Source organism: Siphateles boraxobius, unplaced genomic scaffold (assembly GCF_051911475.1).
Source record: "Siphateles boraxobius isolate OS27281-9 unplaced genomic scaffold, OSU_SipBor_1 119, whole genome shotgun sequence".
NCBI classification, from domain to species: Eukaryota; Metazoa; Chordata; class Actinopteri; order Cypriniformes; family Leuciscidae; genus Siphateles; species Siphateles boraxobius.
Genome location: NW_027508721.1, coordinates 1875651 through 1897004, shown reverse-complemented (window position 1 = coordinate 1897004; position 21354 = coordinate 1875651). Strand labels below are relative to the sequence as shown.

At 40.6% G+C, this 21354-nt stretch overlaps 2 protein-coding genes across 3 annotated transcripts; both read right to left on the bottom strand.

The window, feature by feature from the left end:
• Window positions 1-15458: 15458 nt before the first annotated feature.
• Window positions 15459-16978, bottom strand: fgfbp1b (fibroblast growth factor binding protein 1b). Of its 2 annotated transcripts, none has more exons than XM_077203053.1 (2): window positions 16863-16978; window positions 15459-16734 (listed from the first exon to the last, which is right to left on the bottom strand). In XM_077203053.1, the coding sequence occupies exon 2, from the start codon at window positions 16722-16724 to the stop codon at window positions 16098-16100; it is 627 nt and encodes a 208-aa protein (XP_077059168.1). In that variant the 5' UTR covers window positions 16725-16734; window positions 16863-16978; the 3' UTR covers window positions 15459-16097. The 2 variants fall into 2 exon arrangements, with proteins under 2 accessions (XP_077059168.1, XP_077059179.1); XM_077203064.1 differs by having other exon boundaries at window positions 15459-16747; window positions 16863-16939.
• A 2501-nt stretch (window positions 16979-19479) lies between these two features.
• Window positions 19480-21009, bottom strand: fgfbp2b (fibroblast growth factor binding protein 2b). Its single transcript, XM_077203039.1, has 2 exons — window positions 20066-21009; window positions 19480-19729 (listed from the first exon to the last, which is right to left on the bottom strand). The coding sequence occupies exon 1, from the start codon at window positions 20859-20861 to the stop codon at window positions 20082-20084; it is 780 nt and encodes a 259-aa protein (XP_077059154.1). The 5' UTR covers window positions 20862-21009; the 3' UTR covers window positions 19480-19729; window positions 20066-20081.
• Between the last annotated feature and the right edge of the window lie 345 nt (window positions 21010-21354).

The window sequence follows — 21354 nt, the reverse complement described above, 5'->3', positions numbered from 1 at the left end:
CAGACAATCTCCTGTGTGACTGACCACATAGTCAGAATCTGCACAATATTACCTACTGAAAAAAAAAGTTGTTGCTGGGGCAGTGCCTTTTCAAAAGATTCACCTTTGTACATTATTTGTCCCTAAAGGGTCAATATTAGTAGTCCTATACAATAAAGGTACACATTAGTACCTAAAGTGTACATTATTAGTACCTAAAAGGTACATTTTAGTACTATTTGAAAGTGGCACCACCCCTGTGACCGCTCTTTAAACCTTTTTTTTCAGAGATTGTATAATTCTGGTTCAACAATCCTTTTTGAACTAGAAAGAATATCTGAGTATATTAAACAATATCCAAAATGAAGTTAAGATTAAAACGTGCTGTTCAGGTATACAAAATAGAGATTTAAAATTGATGTTAAATTCAAATAGGCTAAAACATTATTATTTTATGCTGCGTTGTAGCAGTGACAATTGAACGTTTGTGGACGATTAAAACATCAAAACAAAAAAATACAAATTTCATTGCTCAAACCATGATTTATTGTTGTTCAGTATTGTCCACAGGGTGGCGATATAGTCAAAATTGAGTTGACAGAATGCAGACCACAGAGTAAAATAATTAAGAAATTCAATGATTAATGCTTACCAGTTTGCAGCTACGTTTCATGTAGTTATTTAATGAACTGGTTTTATGATTACTGTTTTTCTCGTTAGAAAATGACATATGGTCTAATAATGATCCTGTTGTTTAAACTGGTGAAGTATAATGCCATATATTTCCCCCCTGGCTGTAGATACATTTCCATTAAAATTGACATTTGGCTTGTAATTCTTCTCAGCATATTGGAGAATGTCCTGCAAGTGTAGACAAGCTTTATTCACACCTGTCTCCAAAGAAACTGGGGTAATACAAGTAATTTGTTAGTTCTTCTGGTTATATGTTTGCTTCAGAGTTTGTCCACAGAATTAAGTTTCATGGTTTTGATCATCTTTATGTGTCAGTGCGCCCTCAGACAATATTAGAGAGGAGCAAATGGGACTAAAGAGCAGGATATCGGCCAATAGGACTGTCTGAATTCAGGGGTGGGACTGTCAGGCCACCTCAAGCAACACAAAGGAACAATGAATATTAAACCCAGCCCACCATTCAGCGTTTGTGAATGAAAGAGAGCAGTGGCATGATAAATTAAGCCTGAAAATATGAAAAATCTCTTACAAAAACAGGAAGTCCTATAATTTATTTTTAAAGGGGAAAGTGCAATCCGTATAAAGTTTATCATAAAAATATCTAACCCAGAACTGATTCAGGCCCAAAGATTCAGGTTTAAGCGATATTTTATATATTCAACAATTTTACAAACAATGTTTTGTTTGTTTTCATGCTCACTAACTACCTTAACATTTCAGTTTACACTTTCTGAAAAAAAGGTTCTGTAGAACCTTAAAGGGTTATTTCGGGATCTTCGTACCTTTTAGGGGTTCCCATCATTTTATGGATTTAGTTTTAATTTATAAATTGTATTTTACAGTAAGTACGTATTTTGAATTAAGTGGCACGTAAATATACTTTTTACTGGGAAAATTTTTTTATTACCCATTAATCATGAAAGTATATACAATAATTTAAGACATTTCTTCTTGTATAAAACCTTTTTGACATATGGGTTCTTTAAAATGCAATTGTCAAGAACCCATACGGTTCTATAGAACCCCACAATCTTTTTTTAAGAAGAGTGTATAGCAATAGTAACCAGTCTCACAAAACATTAAGCCTTTATATTTGTCGAAACCTTAGTTGTGCCCACATGCGTTTGTTTGTATTAAGATAAACCCTCCCTTTACGGAAATTGTATGACTTTGATCTCAGCTTTTCCGGAGCCCAGGTGCAACAGTAGTCATGTTAGAACATGATCTTTGAATGGAAGAGATATTCTAGTGAACACACACACACACACACACACACACACACACACACACACACACACACACACACACACACACACACACACACACACACACACACACACACAGACCTATTTGCAAAAAAATGTGTGAGCAAAGAGTCTTTTCCATTCCAGTGAATGCCTGGGTCTGTTTGAGCTGCAACTTGAATAGACTTGAACGTTCCCTTCACACACACACACACACACACACACACACACTGACTGAACTGCATTTGATACTGTGAGAGGTGCGCTGTGTTCCTGACTGACTGTTTGAATAGATTATAGAATTTATCCAAATGTTATAAGAGTCTATACTGTACCTGTATTATGTATAGCTTTAAGATTCACCTGAATATTTAACTCCCACTTCTTGCAATGTAAAACTTCTTCCTTGTCCTATATATAATATTATTATTATTATTGCAACAAATAAAATGTAACTCCAATGTCTGTATTTAAAAATTAAATCAATTGATAATATTCCGTAATAGTTTCTGTTTGATTAATTGTTTTTCAAAAATTCTTAATAGTTTAAAACATTAACCACCAGATTTAATGATTATGAATACAATTATGAAATAAATGCACCCTTGATGAAAGACTTCTTTCAAAAATATTGGAATCTTATCACCCTTGAACTTTTGAAATATAAACTGTCACTGGCAGATGGATAATACAAGATATTTAAGAATAATGATAAAAATGGCCAAAAACCTCTGGTCTTGACTGTATGATGACATTGATGTAATCTTTGACCAATTACCTGTGAAAACATTATGTGTGTGTGTGTGTGTGTGTGTGTGTGTGTGTGTGTGTGTGTGTGTGTGTGTGTGTGTGTGTGTGTGTGTGTGTGTGTGTGTGTGTGTGTGTGTGTGTGTGTGTGTGTGTGTGTGTGTGTGTTGGAGTGGAATGTGGTGTGATCACCTGTAAAGTACAACTGTAGAGTATATGCACAGTATAAATATTGTTTTGGGTGTGTGCGAGAAAGATATAGAGGAAGACGACAATAACTCTTATCTGATTTTAGATATTTCCTATTGGTTGTGGACATGATATGATCCATAATATCAGCCAATCAAAAACATGCTCACGTGTTCTTGAGTGGGCCAATAGTCACAAAATGTTTTTTCGTGGGTCGTTCTAATAAATGGTAGTATTCATATTAGACTTTTGTTACATTTATATTAGTGTAGCCTACATTTATTAATAATAAAGCCTGGGTTACTTTACAGCCTAAGTTTGAGCCCTCTATCTTGGACAGACTGTTTACCTTTATCTGTTTACCAAAGATTATACAATTGTAGATTAAACTAAACTAAATATTAAAAAATCTAAATATGCCAAAATCAAGTCCTGCCCCACATTTTATCATTCTAACATACGCCACAATAGAGAAGAATAGACTGAAGCTCATCCCTGAGAGATACGAGATCTGTGCAAGATACGAGATCTGTGAGATCTGTGCAGCGCGCTGTGTGACGCTGTGTGACGTTCATCAATCGTTCTCTCACGGCTATCAGCCTCAACCTGCTTGCCACACCGACATTAAGATAATATTTTATATTATTTTATATAAAATTCATAATATAAAAGTCCTTTAATTTAAAGTCAATTAAAAAGGAAGTAAATGTGTACAAGATTATGTGCTTTCCACAGATCCTCTTTCAATCCAGTGCTGTTAACCTGTGCTGCCTACTCATCATGAGCACATCTGCTGTCTTACACTTGTTCACACATGCACTACGGCACACATGCTTGACCACCCAGATTTTAGGATTTATCAAAGAATGAACATGTAGGCTATGTTCAGTTTTTTGTGTGTGTCTGTAGGAGTAGCCATGGGAAACTATAATAAAAGAAAAAGTATTGCTAATAGAGAAAATGTCATGGACGATCATGTGACAGAGCAATAATTTGGGCTTTAAATGAGAAGAATGAGTTTCATTATGGATTTAGTTATATAATTTTAAGTGTTTCGTACTTCACTGAATGGAGCATTTGTGTGTGTGTGTGTGTGTGTGTGTGTGTGTGTGTGTGTGTGTGTGTGTGTGTGTGTGTGTGTGTGTGTGTGTGTGTGTGTGTGTGTGTGTGTGTGTGTGTGTGTGTGTGTGTGTGTGTGTGTGTGTGTGTGTGTGTTGTGTGTGTGTTTGTGTGTGTGTGATTTAGGTAATGAGAGTAGAGGCTGGAAATTGTCAATATGCTTTGCCTTTGTAACAGCATTCTTGGCAGGAACGTGTGTGTGTGTGTGAGAGAGAGAGAGAGAGAGAGAGAGAGAGAGAGAGAGAGAGAGAGAGAGAGAGAGAGAGAGAGAGAGATAGTTTGTGTGTGTGAATGTGGTCCTTGTAAACCCTAGGTTATATTTTGGGGACATTTTTGGTCACCATAAGGAAAACAGCCTATAAATCATACTAAGTGATGTTTTTTTTTATATGTAAAAATGCAGAAAGTCATTCCGCCAACACATAAGCAGCCATTATAAAAGTGTCGGGGGGGATTGATGTGACCCAAAGGTGATGTTCATTATAATAAATTCTAAAGACTGACACTTCTTCACAAACATCCTAAAAAAACGATATAAACAGTATATAGGGGGCAGGGATCACTCATTTATTGACTCATTTGCCATTTACCCAGTTAAACACAACTTCACAAGTTTTTCATTTAGATTTATATTTAGCATTAATTAATTTAGAATTAAATTGATGTGTAGTTCCTTAAAATAGTGGCAAGTAGTCCCAATTAAGAAAACACTGCCTTAAAATTGTCAATCCTCTTTTTTTATACAAATCTCACCAGTACACATTCTGGAGGGGTCGAGCAACTGTCCTCCCCTCTCTCTGTCAGTGATGTCACAGCCTGCCTTTCCTACAGACCAGTTAGGACATAGCAGTAATAAACTAAAAGACTAAAATTTGATAAAGTATGATAAGATATTCGGCGCAAAACAAATTTGATTTATTGTGAAAGGATGCGAGCAGCACGTAGGCAACAAAAGACAGCAGAGCCCAACCCAGCAGGTACCAGACGTCGGACAGACATTGCAGTTTGGTTGAAAATGAAAATCGGGTTGAAGTCAAGTCAATTTGACGTTGACTTAACGTTGGATTTTGGTTACGCAAAAACTACAAAATCTCAACATCAATCAATCATGCGTGATTCATGTCATCGCGACATACTGTAACACATTATACTTACAGTGGTGTGTGTTTGAAAAAATTATGTAATCGCCCTCTGCTTTTTTCTGGGGTGCATTTTACCTCAGACGGCCAAACAGAAAAGTGACTAAACGATCGAAAAGTCGCAAGAGCAACAAGAGATTTGAAGCTCATGGCAATGTTAGTTCACTCAAGTCTAAGTAACAAATCAGAGAACACGGGCGGAAATATTGGCACTGGGTCAAAAAAAATACGGGGGATAGAATCACCTGTTTCTTGTCTCGAGTTTGGGTACTAACAGATAAAGCTCGGACAAATGGTCAGGTGTAGTGATTGTGTTACAGGGCAGAGGGTGCACAAATCCCCCTCCTCGCACCACTCCTACTAAGTGTACCACCTTAAGGAGCTAACCCGGAACACCACTAGACAGACAACCAGATAAGCAGTAAAAAGTTATTTTCTTTATTAAGTTAAAAATGTCACGAATCCCAAGTTCCAACAGCAAGACGGGACCAACTCTCTCCTCCTTTACAGACAATGGTAGCTGTTTGAGAGAGCCTTTTCGGAATGGCCAGAAGAACGTGAACACCCTGGGAATTCTCTTCGGATCAGCCGATAGGAAGTGGTCATTCAGCGACTTCTTTTTCAGGTTAAACGATGGTAGGTACTCGCTCGGTGAATCCTCTTTGGGGCGGACGGAGATACGTAGTCGTTTAGGAGGGCTTCTTCGGAACAGCCGAACGGGCGTAAACACACTAGGAATTATCTTCGGGCTATACAATGGTAAGCGGTCACACAATGACCCCCTTTCAGGTTAGATGATGATATGTACTTACACAGTGAATCCTCTTTAGGGCAGTCAGCGGTGCGTAATCATTCCGGAGGGCTTCGTCAGAACAGCCAGAAGGGCGTAGACTAGGGATGGGACGATTACCGGTTTCACTATAAACCACGATAAAATGTACTGACGGTTAGTAATATCGTTTAAAATTCAATTATCATTAAAACCGTGTTTGATTATCGCGATTTTAATAACTCACTATAAATCCTGTCCAGTCAGCAACAGTCTGCCACAGGCGCGCAATGTTGGGTTTTTTTTATTCGAGAAGGAATGGCGGAAGGCGGTGACTGCGTTCGGGAGATTTTTCAGCCTTTTAAGAGGACCAAATCTGAGGTGTGGTCATATTTTGCCATTTACAAAAATCCTGGGGGAAACTTAATCGAGGATGGACACTCTGTCTGCAGAACATGCTCAAAAAAAGCCGCAGTGATAGGGGTAAACCCTTCAAATCTGCCGAGTCGTCCTGTGTGACCATCATCCATTGTTGTATAGCGAACGCAAGGCAAGTTAACTTTGATCTCAATACTAAAACTACGTCTGGGAAATAATTGGGCATAAAACGTTGTTTCGAGTTGAAATATTTTCTCACTCACTTGAAATAAACTTGAAGCTTCCGCGAAGAAGCGTTCAATGCAAGTGTCTTTGAGCCAAAGACGAACGAACAAGTTCAAACAAGACTAGTAAGAGTGACATTTAAGAGATAATGTATATTCATTGTAGGGGGAGAGCGGGGTAAGTTGTCACATGGGTAAGTTGTCACACTGTTCATAACTCCAACACTAGAGGCTCTATCTCAAAAATCAAATAGCCACTTTGTGTGACTACTTCTTCTATAGTCAACTTCCTGTTCACATGTGGTCAAGATCACTCTAATCTGAGGTTAGCACAATTTTCTTATTTTTCTGCTTAAAAAGTAAAAAATGTGCATTTTACATTTTATGCAATACAACTTTGTTAGGTATGAATGTTAAAAATATTTTTTTTGCACAAAATAGAGGAGACAGTAACGAGTCTTTTGATACTTTAGCTAAAGTGCTATGTTGAGCTAACCTTGAGATTTAGCCAACATTAACACACATGTCGGTTTGAGGCAAGTTGTCTCACTGACTTTGGGGCAAGTCGTCACGTGTGACAACTTGCCCCTGTACAAAAAACACTTAGAACATGCTCAAAAACATTGTAATATTGTAGGCTAGTTTATTTGTAATTGCAATAAGGTTTTCGAAGGAAGGAAGGAAAGGCAGGAATTAAGTAAGGAAGGAAGAAAGGAAGGAAGATGGTTCGAAATTATCAACGAAAGACAGAGCATGGCAGTACACCACCTGACATAATGTTAAAGGCAGTCAGGCAGGTAAAGTTGCAGAACAAATCAATCAGAAGTACAGCGAAGGATTTTGACATAAATTACCGTACTCTTAACTCGGTATTGTCAAAAGATTACCAGAGAAGACATTGAAAGTCAGACAGCCATGCCAACAACAACGGTTGGTTATACAAAGCCACGGAAGATTTTTTCACCTGTTTTGGAAAAGCAGCTTGTTGAGTACATTACTAGGTCAGCTGACATTTATTTTGGTCTGTCGCCAAGTGAGGTCAGAAAGCTTGCCCACCAGTTTGCTGTGGCACACCAGCTGAAGTTTGCGCCTTTGTGGGCAGAAAAAGAAAAGGCCAGCAAAGAGTGGTTTACAGGCTTCTTAAAGCGACATACAACGCTGTCACTGAGAAAGCCAGAGGCTACTAGCCTTGCCAGGGCAAGTAGCTTCAACAGAGAGAATGTTAATGCTTTCTTTGACAACTTAGAGAATGTGTTACACAGATATGAGTTTGGACCAGGAGACATTTGGAATGTTGATGAAACTGGGGTCACCACTGTACATAAACCAGACAAAGTGTTGGCCAGACGTGGATTCAAACAAGTAGGGTCACTGACCTCTGCTGAAAGGGGAACCCTTGTCACACTGGCCTGTGCCATCTCAGCCACAGGGAATAGTATACATCCATACTTTATTTTCCCCCGTGTCAACTTCCGCGATCATTTCCTGATCAATGGGCCACCTGGCAGCAAAGGAGGGGCAAATTCCTCTGGATGGATGAAAGACACGCACTTTGTTGACTTCCTGAGACATTTCAAACATACAAAGTGCTCAAAGGAGAAGCCCTGTTTACTCCTTTTGGACAACCACGAGTCTCATCTGTCCATTGATGGACTCAATTATTCCAAAGAAAATTGCATAACCATGCTGTCATTCCCACCGCACTGCTCACATCGGCTCCAACCATTAGACAGGGCTGTCTACGGACCACTAAAGAGGCACATCAACAGTGCATGTGATGCCTGGATGAGGAACAACCCCGGGAAGACAATGTCAATTTATGACATTCCTGGGATTGTGGCAATTGCCTATCCCCTGGCTGCAACCCCCTTGAACATTCAGGCTGGCTTTAGGGTGGCTGGGGTTCAACCTTACAACAGAGATGTATTTTTGGAAACCGAGTTTGCACCATCCTACGTCACAGATCGCCCTATTCAGAACCCTGCCATGCCAGGCCCCAGCACCAACTCTGCTCTGCCAGGCCCCAACACCAACTCTGCTCTGCCAGGCCCCAGCACTAACTCTCCTCTGCCAGGCCCCAGCACCAACTCTGCTCTGCCAGGCCCCAGCACCAACTCTGCTCTGCCAGGCCCCACCACCAACTCTGCTCTGCCAGGCCCCAGCACCAACTCTGCTCTGCCAGGCCCCACCACCAACTCTGCTCTGCCAGGCCCCAGCACCAACTCTGCTCTGCCAGGCCCCACCACCAACTCTGCTCTGCCAGGCCCCACCACCAACTCTGCTCTGCCAGGCCCCAGCAACAACACTGCTCTGCCAAGCCCCACCACCAACTCTGCTCTGCCAGGCCCCACCACCAACTCTGCTCTGCCAGGCCCCACCACCAACTCTGCTCTGCAAGGCCCCACCACCAACTCTGCTCTGCCAGGCCCCACCACCAACTCTGCTCTGCCAGGCCCCAGCAATAACTCTGCTCTGCCAGGCCCCAGCAATAACTCTGCTCTGCCAGGCCCTAGCACTAACTCTGCTCTGCCAGGCCCCACCACCAACTCTGCTCTGCCAGGCCCCACCACCAACTCTGCTCTGCCAGGCCCCAGCAACAACACTGCTCTGCCAAGCCCCACCACCAACTCTGCTCTGCCAGGCCCCACCACCAACTCTGCTCTGCCAGGCCCCACCACCAACTCTGCTCTGCCAGGCCCCACCACCAACTCTGCTCTGCAAGGCCCCACCACCAACTCTGCTCTGCCAGGCCCCACCACCAACTCTGCTCTGCCAGGCCCCAGCAATAACTCTGCTCTGCCAGGCCCCAGCAATAACTCTGCTCTGCCAGGCCCTAGCACTAACTCTGCTCTGCCAGGCCCCACCACCAACTCTGCTCTGCCAGGCCCCACCACCAACTCTGCTCTGCCAGGCCCCAGCAACAACACTGCTCTGCCAAGCCCCACCACCAACTCTGCTCTGCCAGGCCCCACCACCAACTCTGCTCTGCCAGGCCCCACAACCAACTCTGCTCTGCAAGGCCCCACCACCAACTCTGCTCTGCCAGGCCCCACCACCAACTCTGCTCTGCCAGGCCCCAGCAATAACTCTGCTCTGCCAGGCCCTAGCACTAACTCTGCTCTGCCAGGCCCCACCACCAACTCTGCTCTGCCAGGCCCCACCACCAACTCTGCTCTGCCAGGCCCCAGCATCAACTCTGCTCTGCCAGGCCCCACCACCAACTCTGCTCTGCCAGGCCCCACCACCAACTCTGCTCTGCAAGGCCCCAGCAACAACTCTGCTCTGCCAGGCCCCAGCACTAACTCTGCCCTGTCAGGCCCCAACACCAACTCTGCTCTGCCAGGCCCCAGTAATAACTCTACTCTGCTAGGCCCCAGCACCAACTCTGCTCTGCCAGGCCCCAGTAATAACTCTACTCTGCCAGGCCCCACCACCAACCCTGGCCTGCCTAGCAGGCCCAGTTATGCTTCTGCTATCACCAGCTCACCCTTACCCAGCAATGCTATGCTGACAGCGGCCTACCTTATCCAGAAGACATCCGGCCATATCCAAAAGCTGGCCCCAGAAAACCAGCCATCAAAGGAAGAAAACGACGCAAATCAGAAATTCTTACTGACACGCCAGTGAAGCAGCAACTAGAAATAGAAAAGAATAAGGCTAAATCTAGCAAAAAGCTGTTCCAAAAGAAAGGGAAGCAAGGGCCAAAATCTGGACCAACAAAGAACAAGGCAGCTAAAAGAAGAAAAATCATACAAGAGTCATCATCAGATGATGAAGAGTGCTTCTGCCTCGTCTGTGTAGAGCCATTTTCAAACAGTCATCCAAAGGAGACCTGGGTAAAATGTGTAAAATGCAACAATTGGGCCCATGATGCTTGCACCTCCGGCCAGGCATTTTATGTGTGCCAGAATTGTGACTCTGGAGATGAGTCTGATTAGTCAGATACAGGGCATCTGTTTTGTTCAAAGGTTAAACATGTTAAATTAAACAAGTTATCTGCAGCATTCCATTCAGTTATCATGGATGTGCAAGCCAGACAACGTTTGAGTTTAAAGCTCAAAGTAAAGTGGTCTTGCCACTTAATGTTTTTTGATTGAAATGTGCATTGTTTGGATTTAAATAATTGTTTTTCTAGGTTCTCCAGGCACAATTGTTTATATTTCCAGCTCTGGTTTAAAAAAAAAATCATAAATAAAAAAAATAAAAAAATCAATATTCATATTGAAGTAGTTGTGTTCTTATTTTTAGATAATCTATTGTGACAACTTACCCGCCGAAGGGGCAAATTGTCTCAAGTGCACACTCTCTATTCTACAGTCTACAACTCTATAATGAGATAAGATATGAAAATGTTATGAATAGAACATATGTGCCCAAGACTTCCTTCTTTCATTTGGTATGACATTCATACCATTGTGATGCATGGTGCTCAGTAAATGTTAGACAGTGTGAAAAGTGTGACAACATACCCCGCTCTCCCCTACACTTATAACACCGATTTTTTTTTTACACATAATTACGGGGACATATTGAATAGAGATTAATGTCTCTATTCCTACCTGTTAAATCCATTTTGTACAGCGTACAAAACTCGTCCGGACAAGATGATCACAACAATATTATCAAATTCTGTAAACAATAAATCATCTCTGATTTCATTTTCCATACAATCAAAAACGGAGACGCAAGATGACAAGTTATATTTGAATGAAATGAGAGCGTGTGTCCGTTGTGATTTACATGGATGTCCGCTGTGTTATAATATGTTGCTATTGACGATGGTCATTATAAGGAAGGAAATGCCACAGAATAGAATCTTGCTTTAGAAAGTGCATAGAGCTGCTCGTTTTATTTGTTGTTTGTTGATTCTCAAATATAAAACTTGTTGAAATGTTTTCAGTGTGAGCATCAGTTCTTTTTTAACACTTTCATCTTGTTTTAACAAAACCGTGATAATATTGATAATCACGATAATTTCTGTCACTATAATCGTGATATGAAATTTTCATACCGTCCCATCCCTAGCGTAGACACACTTGGAATTCTCTTCGGGTCAGACAGGGCTAAGTGGTCTTGCAACAACTCCTTTTCAGGTTAAACGATGGTAGGTACTCACACAGTGAATCTTCTACAGGACAGTCAGAGGTACGTAATCATTCAGGAGGGCTTCTTCGGAACAGCCAGAAGGGGCGTAAACACACTGGAAATTATCTTCAGGTCAGACGGTGGTAAGTGGTCATACGACAGCTCTTTTTCAGGTTCAACAATGGTAGGTACTCACACAGTGAATCCTCTTCGCGACAGTCCGAGGTACGTAATCATTCAGGAGGGCTTCTTCGGAACAGCCAGAAGGACGTAAACACACTGGGAATTCTCTTCGGGTCAGACAGTGGTAAGTGGTGTCCATCTCGTCCATCACACCTGACGCTCATCTCCTCATCCATTTGCCTTAATCGGCCATCACACCCATGGGGAAAACAGGAACCAGCCTAGTGTCACACCGGAACCGCTCCCCCGTGGAAACACATTCTGAGAAAGTAGTTCCTCTTCCTCGAGTCACCACGTGACACTTGCACAAGCTTCTCCCCACAAGGTGGAAAAGTGTGCCTTTTCATCCCAGAGAAGTTCCCCAGGTTTGATGAACCCATGGACACCTATAGGCTACCCCCTAGCACTCATCAGGCAAATTCGGCAGAGGAATTCCCTACCAGGCCCATTACTCCTGATATGTCCCTTTAAAGTGAGCCTTTGTAATCTGGCTAGTACTCCATTTGTAGTGGTTCCCTAACGGTGACCCCATTTGATGTATTCTTCTACTGTTTGGTTTCCTTATCTGTCTCCCTCGTCAGGTGGAGCCCACAACAGGGACACTTCCCTATGTACTCCCCATTATGAGTCTTTAGGATGTCTTTTCCAGATACTAACCTCCTCCTTCAGGTAGGATGGGGTCTCCTCAGTGTTCCTTTCTCAGCAGAGAAAAGAGGACACTTCCCAAACTTAAACAACCAGGGCTGCACTTCCCAAAAGCATCGTAAAGTTGATCGTAAAGGCCATTTGTGGCAATATGTTCTACGATGAACTTAGGCTTTCAATGCTTTTGGTTAACGCAGCCCAGGTGTACTCAGCCGTAAAACACTTTTTTATTTTTTTTTAAAAGCAGAAGAGGCCCTACAACTAGAGTGACCACGCCCAAGAGGTAAGGAAGTCCCCTTGTTAGGGCTGAGGTTGTTGTCCTGGGTGCTGGAAGGTTGGGAGACAACATAGCTGAACTTATCATTTTGGCATGCGAATGCCTGCCAGCATCTCGACCGCCAACACTCGTGACTCAGTTCTGTACTTGTGGCATTTAGTATAGGGACCCCTAATGTCTCTCATCCAACATAACATCGAAGTGAGCTACAGAAAGGGAACATCTCAGTTACTAATGTAACCTCCACACCCTGCCACAACTCTGAACTGCCGGATCAGGGCCGGCCCGAGGCATAAGCGAACTAAGCGGCTGCTTGGGGCCCCCTGGCCACCAGGGTTCCCCCAATAGAGTTTAAATTATTTTTATTTTGTTTTTAGATGACTTAAACAAGTGACATAAATGAATGAATGAATATGAATGAATTAATTAATAATTCAAGACAAGAAAATTCAGCTTTCATTAACAATATACCTGCCAACAACTGCTGCTGTGTCTGCCAGCGTTTAAGTCATGCGCACAATCTAGACACCTCGCGAGTGCATAGACAATTCGTGCGCAACTGTGCATAGTCACGGTATCGGTTTAAGTTGGAGAAAATAGCCGCAGGGGAACTTAACCTTCTAGGTGTAAAGGTAGCAGTTTGAATAAATAATAAACATAGCAGTTTAAACTCTTCTCCACTTTATTATACCACACATCATTCTTCAGATCACTAACTCCAAAAACCCGCGACACTCCAGTAGCCTACCAAGGGCGCACGACCCATTTCTATCTACGGCAAGCCACGAGGGGAAAAATTGATTGCAATTACATCCATACAGCGAGCGCCAGTACATCATTACTGTGCCGGATGATGCCATTATACCCATATGATGGGGGAGTGGCATGCAAATTCCACTCATTAATTCTCACTGGCCTTTTCTGAAGTATCTGAGATTTTTGGGGCTCCCAAGTGCAACCCCTAGTATCTCCCATTCAACAAATTTCTATTTAAATATATTTATATATGTATTAAATATATTTAAAATGTAATAAATTCCTCTAATGGCAAAACTGAACAGCCATTACTCCAGTCTTCAGTGTCACATGATCCTTCAGAGATCATTCTAATATGCAGATTTGGTGCTCAAGAAACATTTCTTGTTATTATCAATGTACAGTGCTTTTTTATTTTGTGGAAACGTGATACATTTCAGGATTCTCATTTTTTAATATAGAAATATTTAGTAACAATGTAAAAATCCTTAATGCCAATTCTGAAAATGTTAAGTCATTCTTCCTGAATAAAAAAAATATTTTTTTGAATCTTAGAGACCCCAAACGTTTGAACAGTAGTGTATATTTTAGTTTTCACATCTGTGAGTAGTTTATGAAGTATATCGTTGAAAACCCCCTTTTCCTGTCAAGAGGAACCTTGACCATAATCATGTGACCATGATTTGTGAGATAAATATAATACATTCCAATTATATGACAGCATATCAACACATGATGACAAATCATCATTTGGGGTCAAAAAGGCAAGGGTTTAAGTCTATAATGTGTGTACATTTGTTTTAGAGACAAAGTAACACTGTCATATTTGTGCATTCATAATTTGATTCCCTGCCTATATGGTTAATAATCTTTAGTGTTCCTTACAGAGGAGATTCCCATAAGATGTCATATCACCATAGAAAACTATAAAAACTAAATATTGAAATCAATAAACAATATATTACAATATATAAGAACAAATATTTACAATCAATCACATACTTATTACTCATAACTGCAATGGATTAGTGTAAAAATGGTTTTTATCTAACTTGCTGATTAATTCTGATTTTAGATAGATGCTTTTGGAACACTAAAGGAACATTGTCAAATATTAAATACTAAACTGAATCTGATCACCCTATCAATATCCAAGCCTTTAAAACACATAAGCACATTTCCAATGACTAAATAAAAGATGTCTTTGCGGAAGAGTGTGAATAAATGAAAGAGGATTGCAGGTGAAACATGTTGGATTTTCATGTTATGGGGACTTACCATAGACAAACATTTTTTTATACTGTACAAACTTAATATTCTATCCCCTAACCCTAAACTTACCCATCACAGAAAACTTTCTGAATGTTTACATTTTCAAAAAACATCAGTTAGTATGATCTATAAGCTCTTTTCCTCATGGGGACCAAAAATTATCAGATTTCAGAAATTGCCATATTTGTGGGGACATTTTCTCCTCATAACATAACCTGAACCACACACACACACACACACACACACACACACACACACACACACACACACACACACACACACACACACACACACACACACACACGTGCGCGCACACACACACACACACACACTTTGTGAAGTGCAACAGATGTCGCACACAGACACCTGTTTGGAATCTGTGGTTTGGAACCTTATATCTTCCGCTGCTTCGTGGTCAATCAAAGTTTATGAGCGTATGAGAAGGGTTTTTGGAGAGCCTGAAAAAAAAAAATTAAGATCTGACAATATCCTCAGAGGCTTCCCAATCCCAACAATGCAGGAAGATACATTGCTTAAGTTTAAAATTAGGATAAGGTTTGTCTCCTTTTTAGTCTCATCACATGCTACATGTTTATGTGAAACTTTCCAAATAAAAAATCTCTTGTTATATTTTCTGCCTTCAAGCTTGTATCGTCCTTAAACATTCGCCATATCATAGGAGCCTGGTATCTCTCAACACAGATAAATATAAAATATTTATTTTGCATGTCATAGGGATATAACAAGATGGTGATGAAGCATGATCCAAATTAATTTTATTAAAGCACAAAATCATGTAAGGGTCCTTGCCCCTTGTTAAAATGTAAATTCATGGAACAACATAAAATAACTGATTTATGATCAAAATGAAATTAATTCCAGAAACAAAATTCCACTAGGGGCCTTTTACCTGAGGGGGTCATTGTGCCCCAACAGTATATTTAAACATTTCACTTCTAAACAAAAACAAAGTTTTCTTCGCACAAATTTACTTTGCCTAAATTCCCCCATTAATGACCTTTTAATAAATAGGCCTATAAAAAAACGTTTAATATCTAACATAATATAAATAGCCTACGCACATCATTATTGAGCCGTTTAGATTAAATGTCAACATTAAAAACGGCAACGACATTTCAGATACTGTATTACACTATATATATGGTCAAGACAAAAACTAAAAGTGATGGAACCGTTTAACGCAGGGGGCATCTTGACCCACATGCCCCATTGTCGCGGTCATTGACACCGTATAATGCATTTAGCTGTTTGCAATAAAAACTAAATGTTTTACATCTTTAAAAAAATTGAATATCAGTGCTAGCCTAGCCTATAACAAAAATTACAACAAACGTATACATACACACACACATACAATGTCAATAAAAGCGCGCGCTCTCAACAGTCTCCGCTCTGGATCATAGTAAAGAAAAACTCACAGAGACTTCCCCAGGAATCTCCGCACTTCTCTTTGGCGATCTCACTGTGGTCAATGCGCTCTGTGCATTGGCGCTTATTGTCCGTAAGCGTTGTGTTCGTGGTTATCGGTGTCTTTTCTGTCTTAGGGGGCTTTGCTGGTGACGTTTCGGTGAGTCTGAAATGCGCATCCAGTGGCGCGCGCTTACACATGCCCGCCCGGATCACTGCGCGAAAATCCGCGCAAAGTTTCTTCTGCTTTTTAAGTGATCTGGCGATCTGTTTCCAGTAGCCCTCGGGATTAGATCCATATGCTGTGCATGTAGCAGGCTTGGCAGTGTATTTACAGCTGAATCCATCCCCGTTTCCAGATTTACATGTAACAGTCATGGTGTAGCTGTCCTCTCCGCGCGCCAACCACGAACACCGCGCCTTGTCCTCAGTTGTAAACTTTCCTTTGAGTACTGCAATGTTATCATCACCTCGACTCTCCTGTCTCCTGCGTTTCTCTTTCGCTCCCCTAATGCAATCAGCAGTGAAGATGAGCTGTGAAATACACGCGAGGAACAGCAGGAGCGCGAGAGTCCCACGAAGAGATATTTCCTTCATTTCCCACGACCTAAGAAATATTACTTATGAGATTAAATACAATGACGTTTTATTATATACATTTATTATATTTAAAACGAAGCAACAGGTTTATAGTAAATAGATTTAAATTGACATCAAAAAGTTCATTGATCTTACCAATAACAGAACAGAGAACAGACGGGTGATGAGATTCCCTACGTTTACGTCAAACTGAATTTACGCGTGGTATTTATATGTTGAGTGACACACCCACTTACTACAGGACAATCAGATTCTCTCACGCACGAGAAGAGCCCTTAAATGTGTTCCTTCACACATGCATGGATCCATTGCTTGCGTCATTCATAGTTTTGCATTTGTAGAGGGGGCTGAACTAAGATAGGGATTACATAGCTGTAATGTCTTCGGGCCTGCGGGGTTTTTTTATTTTATTTTTTTAAATATAAAATATGAAAGTATGGACTGGCTCATGTAAAACTTACGGCACCCAAGACCCTAACCTGTTCCTGAATTGCATGTAACAGTTAGACATGATATATTGGGTTGATGAATATATTTGTGCTATTTCAGTTGTAAAATTAGGCCACAGACACAATCACAGAGACCCCTCACCCCCATCACATGAGTGCACACTCACAATGACCCACTAGCAAAATATGTTTACATACCAGAACATAGTAGCCTGCCCTATATGACCATACCACCATGCTTCTGCCTCTCTATATCAAATGAAAGTGCTTTACAGTGATGTATTATACAGTTAATCACTGTAAAGCATTTTCATTTGATATAGAACTTTTTATAGAATATAAAATATAGAACTGTGTGCAAACAAGATGAAAATGCAACATGAATATACATATTAGTGTGACACCATTTGGCGTTAGTGTAAATTCGTGCAATAACAGCAACGCAAAGACACTCTTTGTCTTCCTGGGGTGTTGTGCATCTGTAGGAACTCGTAGAATGTTGACTGGAGTTAAATGAATGGAGGCCACTTTTGAGGGGCAGGGGAATAGAAATATGGGTACAGATGAAAAAAGCAGGACTTGAGTCTTTACATTTAGTCTTTTTTACACTTGTTTACACCAGATTATTATCGTAAACTAAAAATAAAATCATTAATTAAAATATTTTAGTTACATTAAAAGAAATTAACAGAATAGCCTACAAATTTTTTTATTTCAGTTAGTTTACAAGGCAATATTTCTATTTTAAATTAACATTTAAAATGGAAATGGAAAATATCAAATAATTTAAAAAAATACTAATAAAAACTAACAGTATATGAATTATAATAAAAGAACACGTTTGAATGTGTAAGTCATTACATTCACAAGTTTTGCCTGGAATATGAAAGCTGGAGTTGCTTGAGTTATGAACAACGAGTCATCCATGAAAGTCCAGTTTCCTTGTGCATCTTCATTACTTATTTACCAAAGGATCAAAATATTTTTTTTTACTTCTTTGTTGTTATAGATCAGTGTTGGATATCAGTAAATGTAATGTTGAACACACACACACACACACACACACACACACACACACACACACACACACACACACACACACACACACACACACACACACACACACACACACACACACATTTATAAAGCTGAGTGTGTCAATGAACTTGAGTGTGATGGTTTTTACTGATACTGTGTCTGGTGGACAATAAAGCTCATGAGCTCATCTTTACATGACATCACAAAATCTGCTTATTGATTCCGTGACCTTTATTCTACTATGATCCATTTGACAGGAAGGGAATGGACTGTGTTAAAGAGTTAAGAAAGAGTGATACCCAAGGTGTATGTGTACACAAGGGGTTCATAGAGATTTTTTGCAAGCAACTGTTAAATAAATTGCTAATATTTTATTATAGTACAGTAGATATTTCACAGAGCCTGGTTCTTTTTGGAGGCCTTTTAAAAGTGTTACATTTTCCCCAGACTGCTGCCTTTTTGATAACAGTTCACACAGTAAAAGGTTTGTGACTGTGAGTGTTCTTGTGATGCAATTGGCCATTCAGCGTTCTCATGATCTTCAATATTCTGTTTGACCGAGCAACTGACAGTCAAATGAATGGTAATGCAAACAGATTGCTTTACTTCCGTGAAACAACCATTAATCCCATGTGTTTTGTAAGTATTTTTAAATGACATGTAACATTGCCCCCTAGTGTTATTGATGTGTTCAGCCTCTGACATGTCGTGTGAAACAAAAATCATTGCTTTGAAACTTTCCCACCTCCTGTTTTTGTTTTTGTGTTATAGAAAATTCTATTTAAAAAAAAATAATATTACATTTTTGTTTAGCAATATGCTATTTATTTATTAGACTTTTTTCTGAAAATAATTTAGTTGCAAACTGTCTATTTGTTGCATGAGATTACTGAGGCTATATTCAACATTTTTATATTCAGATTTACATGTTACTTTTAAGACCTTATTGTGAAAAATGTATCCTAACACAATTATTGTTCTCATGAGCATCACTGCATGTCTACTGCTCACTCTTAAATTAAAAATAAAGGAAGTAAACAGTACTTAAAAGAACCATTTTTTTCTAAGGGAAGAACATTTTAATAATCTAAAGAACCCTTTTCCACTATAAACTTTGAGTGTATTGCACACTGTGTCCAGATAAGCAAGCAAATAAAATAAAAAAGTAACATTGATTTTGTTCAGACACACCACACAGGGAATTAAGAAATATGTTTTTATTAAACATACATTTATTTTCTTCATTCTTGTTCGCAATTAGCATGCACATTGACTCACATAGAAAAACAAACATAAGCACACAAGTGCAGTCATAATTACATTATTTCATACACACACACACACACACACACACACACACACACACACACACACACACACACACACACACACACACACACACACACACACACACGCACACACACACACACACACACACACACACACACACACACAGGTCCCTGCGAAAAACTTGGCCGGTGGTCACGCAATCTGAAAGTCTCTGACACTGTTAACCTACAGAGAGCAGAAAATGTGAGATTAAAAGATGAAAATTGACAAATTAATAAAAATAAACAAATCTACAACAAATTTCATTGGGGTTATTTAACATAAATATGTTGTTAAAATTTGGTTAGAAAGGCACCAGGTACAATAACTCTAAACTAAAGTAATACCAGTCCTCAAGCCAAAGTTAACGATACAGGACTTTGTTTTACGTAAAATGCCTGCAGTTTGTGCATCAGTGATGTACTAGTTGCTTCAAGCTAGTTTATTACAGTTACATCATACAATTCTGCATACAATCCTACAAGCATCGACTAGTTATGCACAATAAAACAATGTGCTTACCAACGGTGGTGATGAATTAATTCTGAAACCAGCTAATGAAGTATGTGCAGACACCCTGGAGACTTTTCCAGCAGTATTCCTCTGCCATCTTGGTTGCTTGACTCTCCTCTGCCACAGTGGGTCTCGCTGTGATGGTCTTTGCAGGTTTACGTGGATGAACAGGCTTGGAAACGATGGGCTTGACTGGTTTGGAGGCTGTTTTGGCTGGTTGCTGTGGTTTAGGCTGCTGCTTGTGGCTGGGAGGTTTGGTTGGGGTGATGCTGGTCTTGACCTGCTGCTGTTGCTTTTGCTGGTTCTTAGAAGCCTGGGTAGGTTTTGGAACGGAGATTTTGGGCCATGAGGCATTGAACACCATTTGGACCTCATCAGAAGCAGAGCGGCACATCTGCGGCTTGTAGACCCGTGGTCCCTGGCAGGCGTTGTGGAGCTTCCTCATGTCCCACATGATCTGAGTGAAAAAGTGCCGAGGGTTGTTGTTGTATGTTCTGCAGAGGTTAGGCTTGCCCAAGAAATCGCACCAGTATGATTTGCCCTTGCTCTTGCAGGAGACACGCAGCTTGGTTGAGTTGGTCTGGCCAGAGATCACCATGATGCAGGTGTCTTTAGCTTTGGTGTTAAAACCAATTGGCTCATCCCTGATGCTTCCTTTCGGCTGCGGCTGTTGCTGCTGTCGGCTCTGTTGGGTGTTTTCGACGTGGTTAATGGTGTTCCCCTGGTTACTGCTGTTCTGAGCCTGAGCGTTAATGGCCCAAATGAAGCAGACCAGAAGGAGAGCAGTGCTGCATATGGCTCTCATGATGGAAGTGTAAAAGGGCCTGATCAGAAGGTGCAATGCTGGCTTTATAAATACAAGTCCTACAAAGGGGTCTTTGAGCAGGGCAGAGTGCACACATCCATCAAGACTGGGGGGCCTCCAGTCTCCAGTCTGGTGCTGCCTGAAAGAACTAATTGTAGGAATCTTTAGAGAAGTGTGTGTGTATATGAGCAATTTACTCTATATGGGATCAGTGTGTAAGTGGTTTCAAAGAGTGTAGTATATCGCCTGTAATATAAAAAATGCATGATCTACTGTCTTGTAGTATTTGCAACCTGATCTCACTACAAACGTAACTATTTTACATGGTGGCGATTTCATATGATTTTTTACAACCTGAATCATATGAAAGTAACATTTTTAGATAACAACTTTACACATAACCCTCGTCGGGTGTAAGCAGACCGTATGAAAAACGTACGAATGAGATCATACGATTTAGCAATGAATTTGACAAAACATAAAATAATTATGA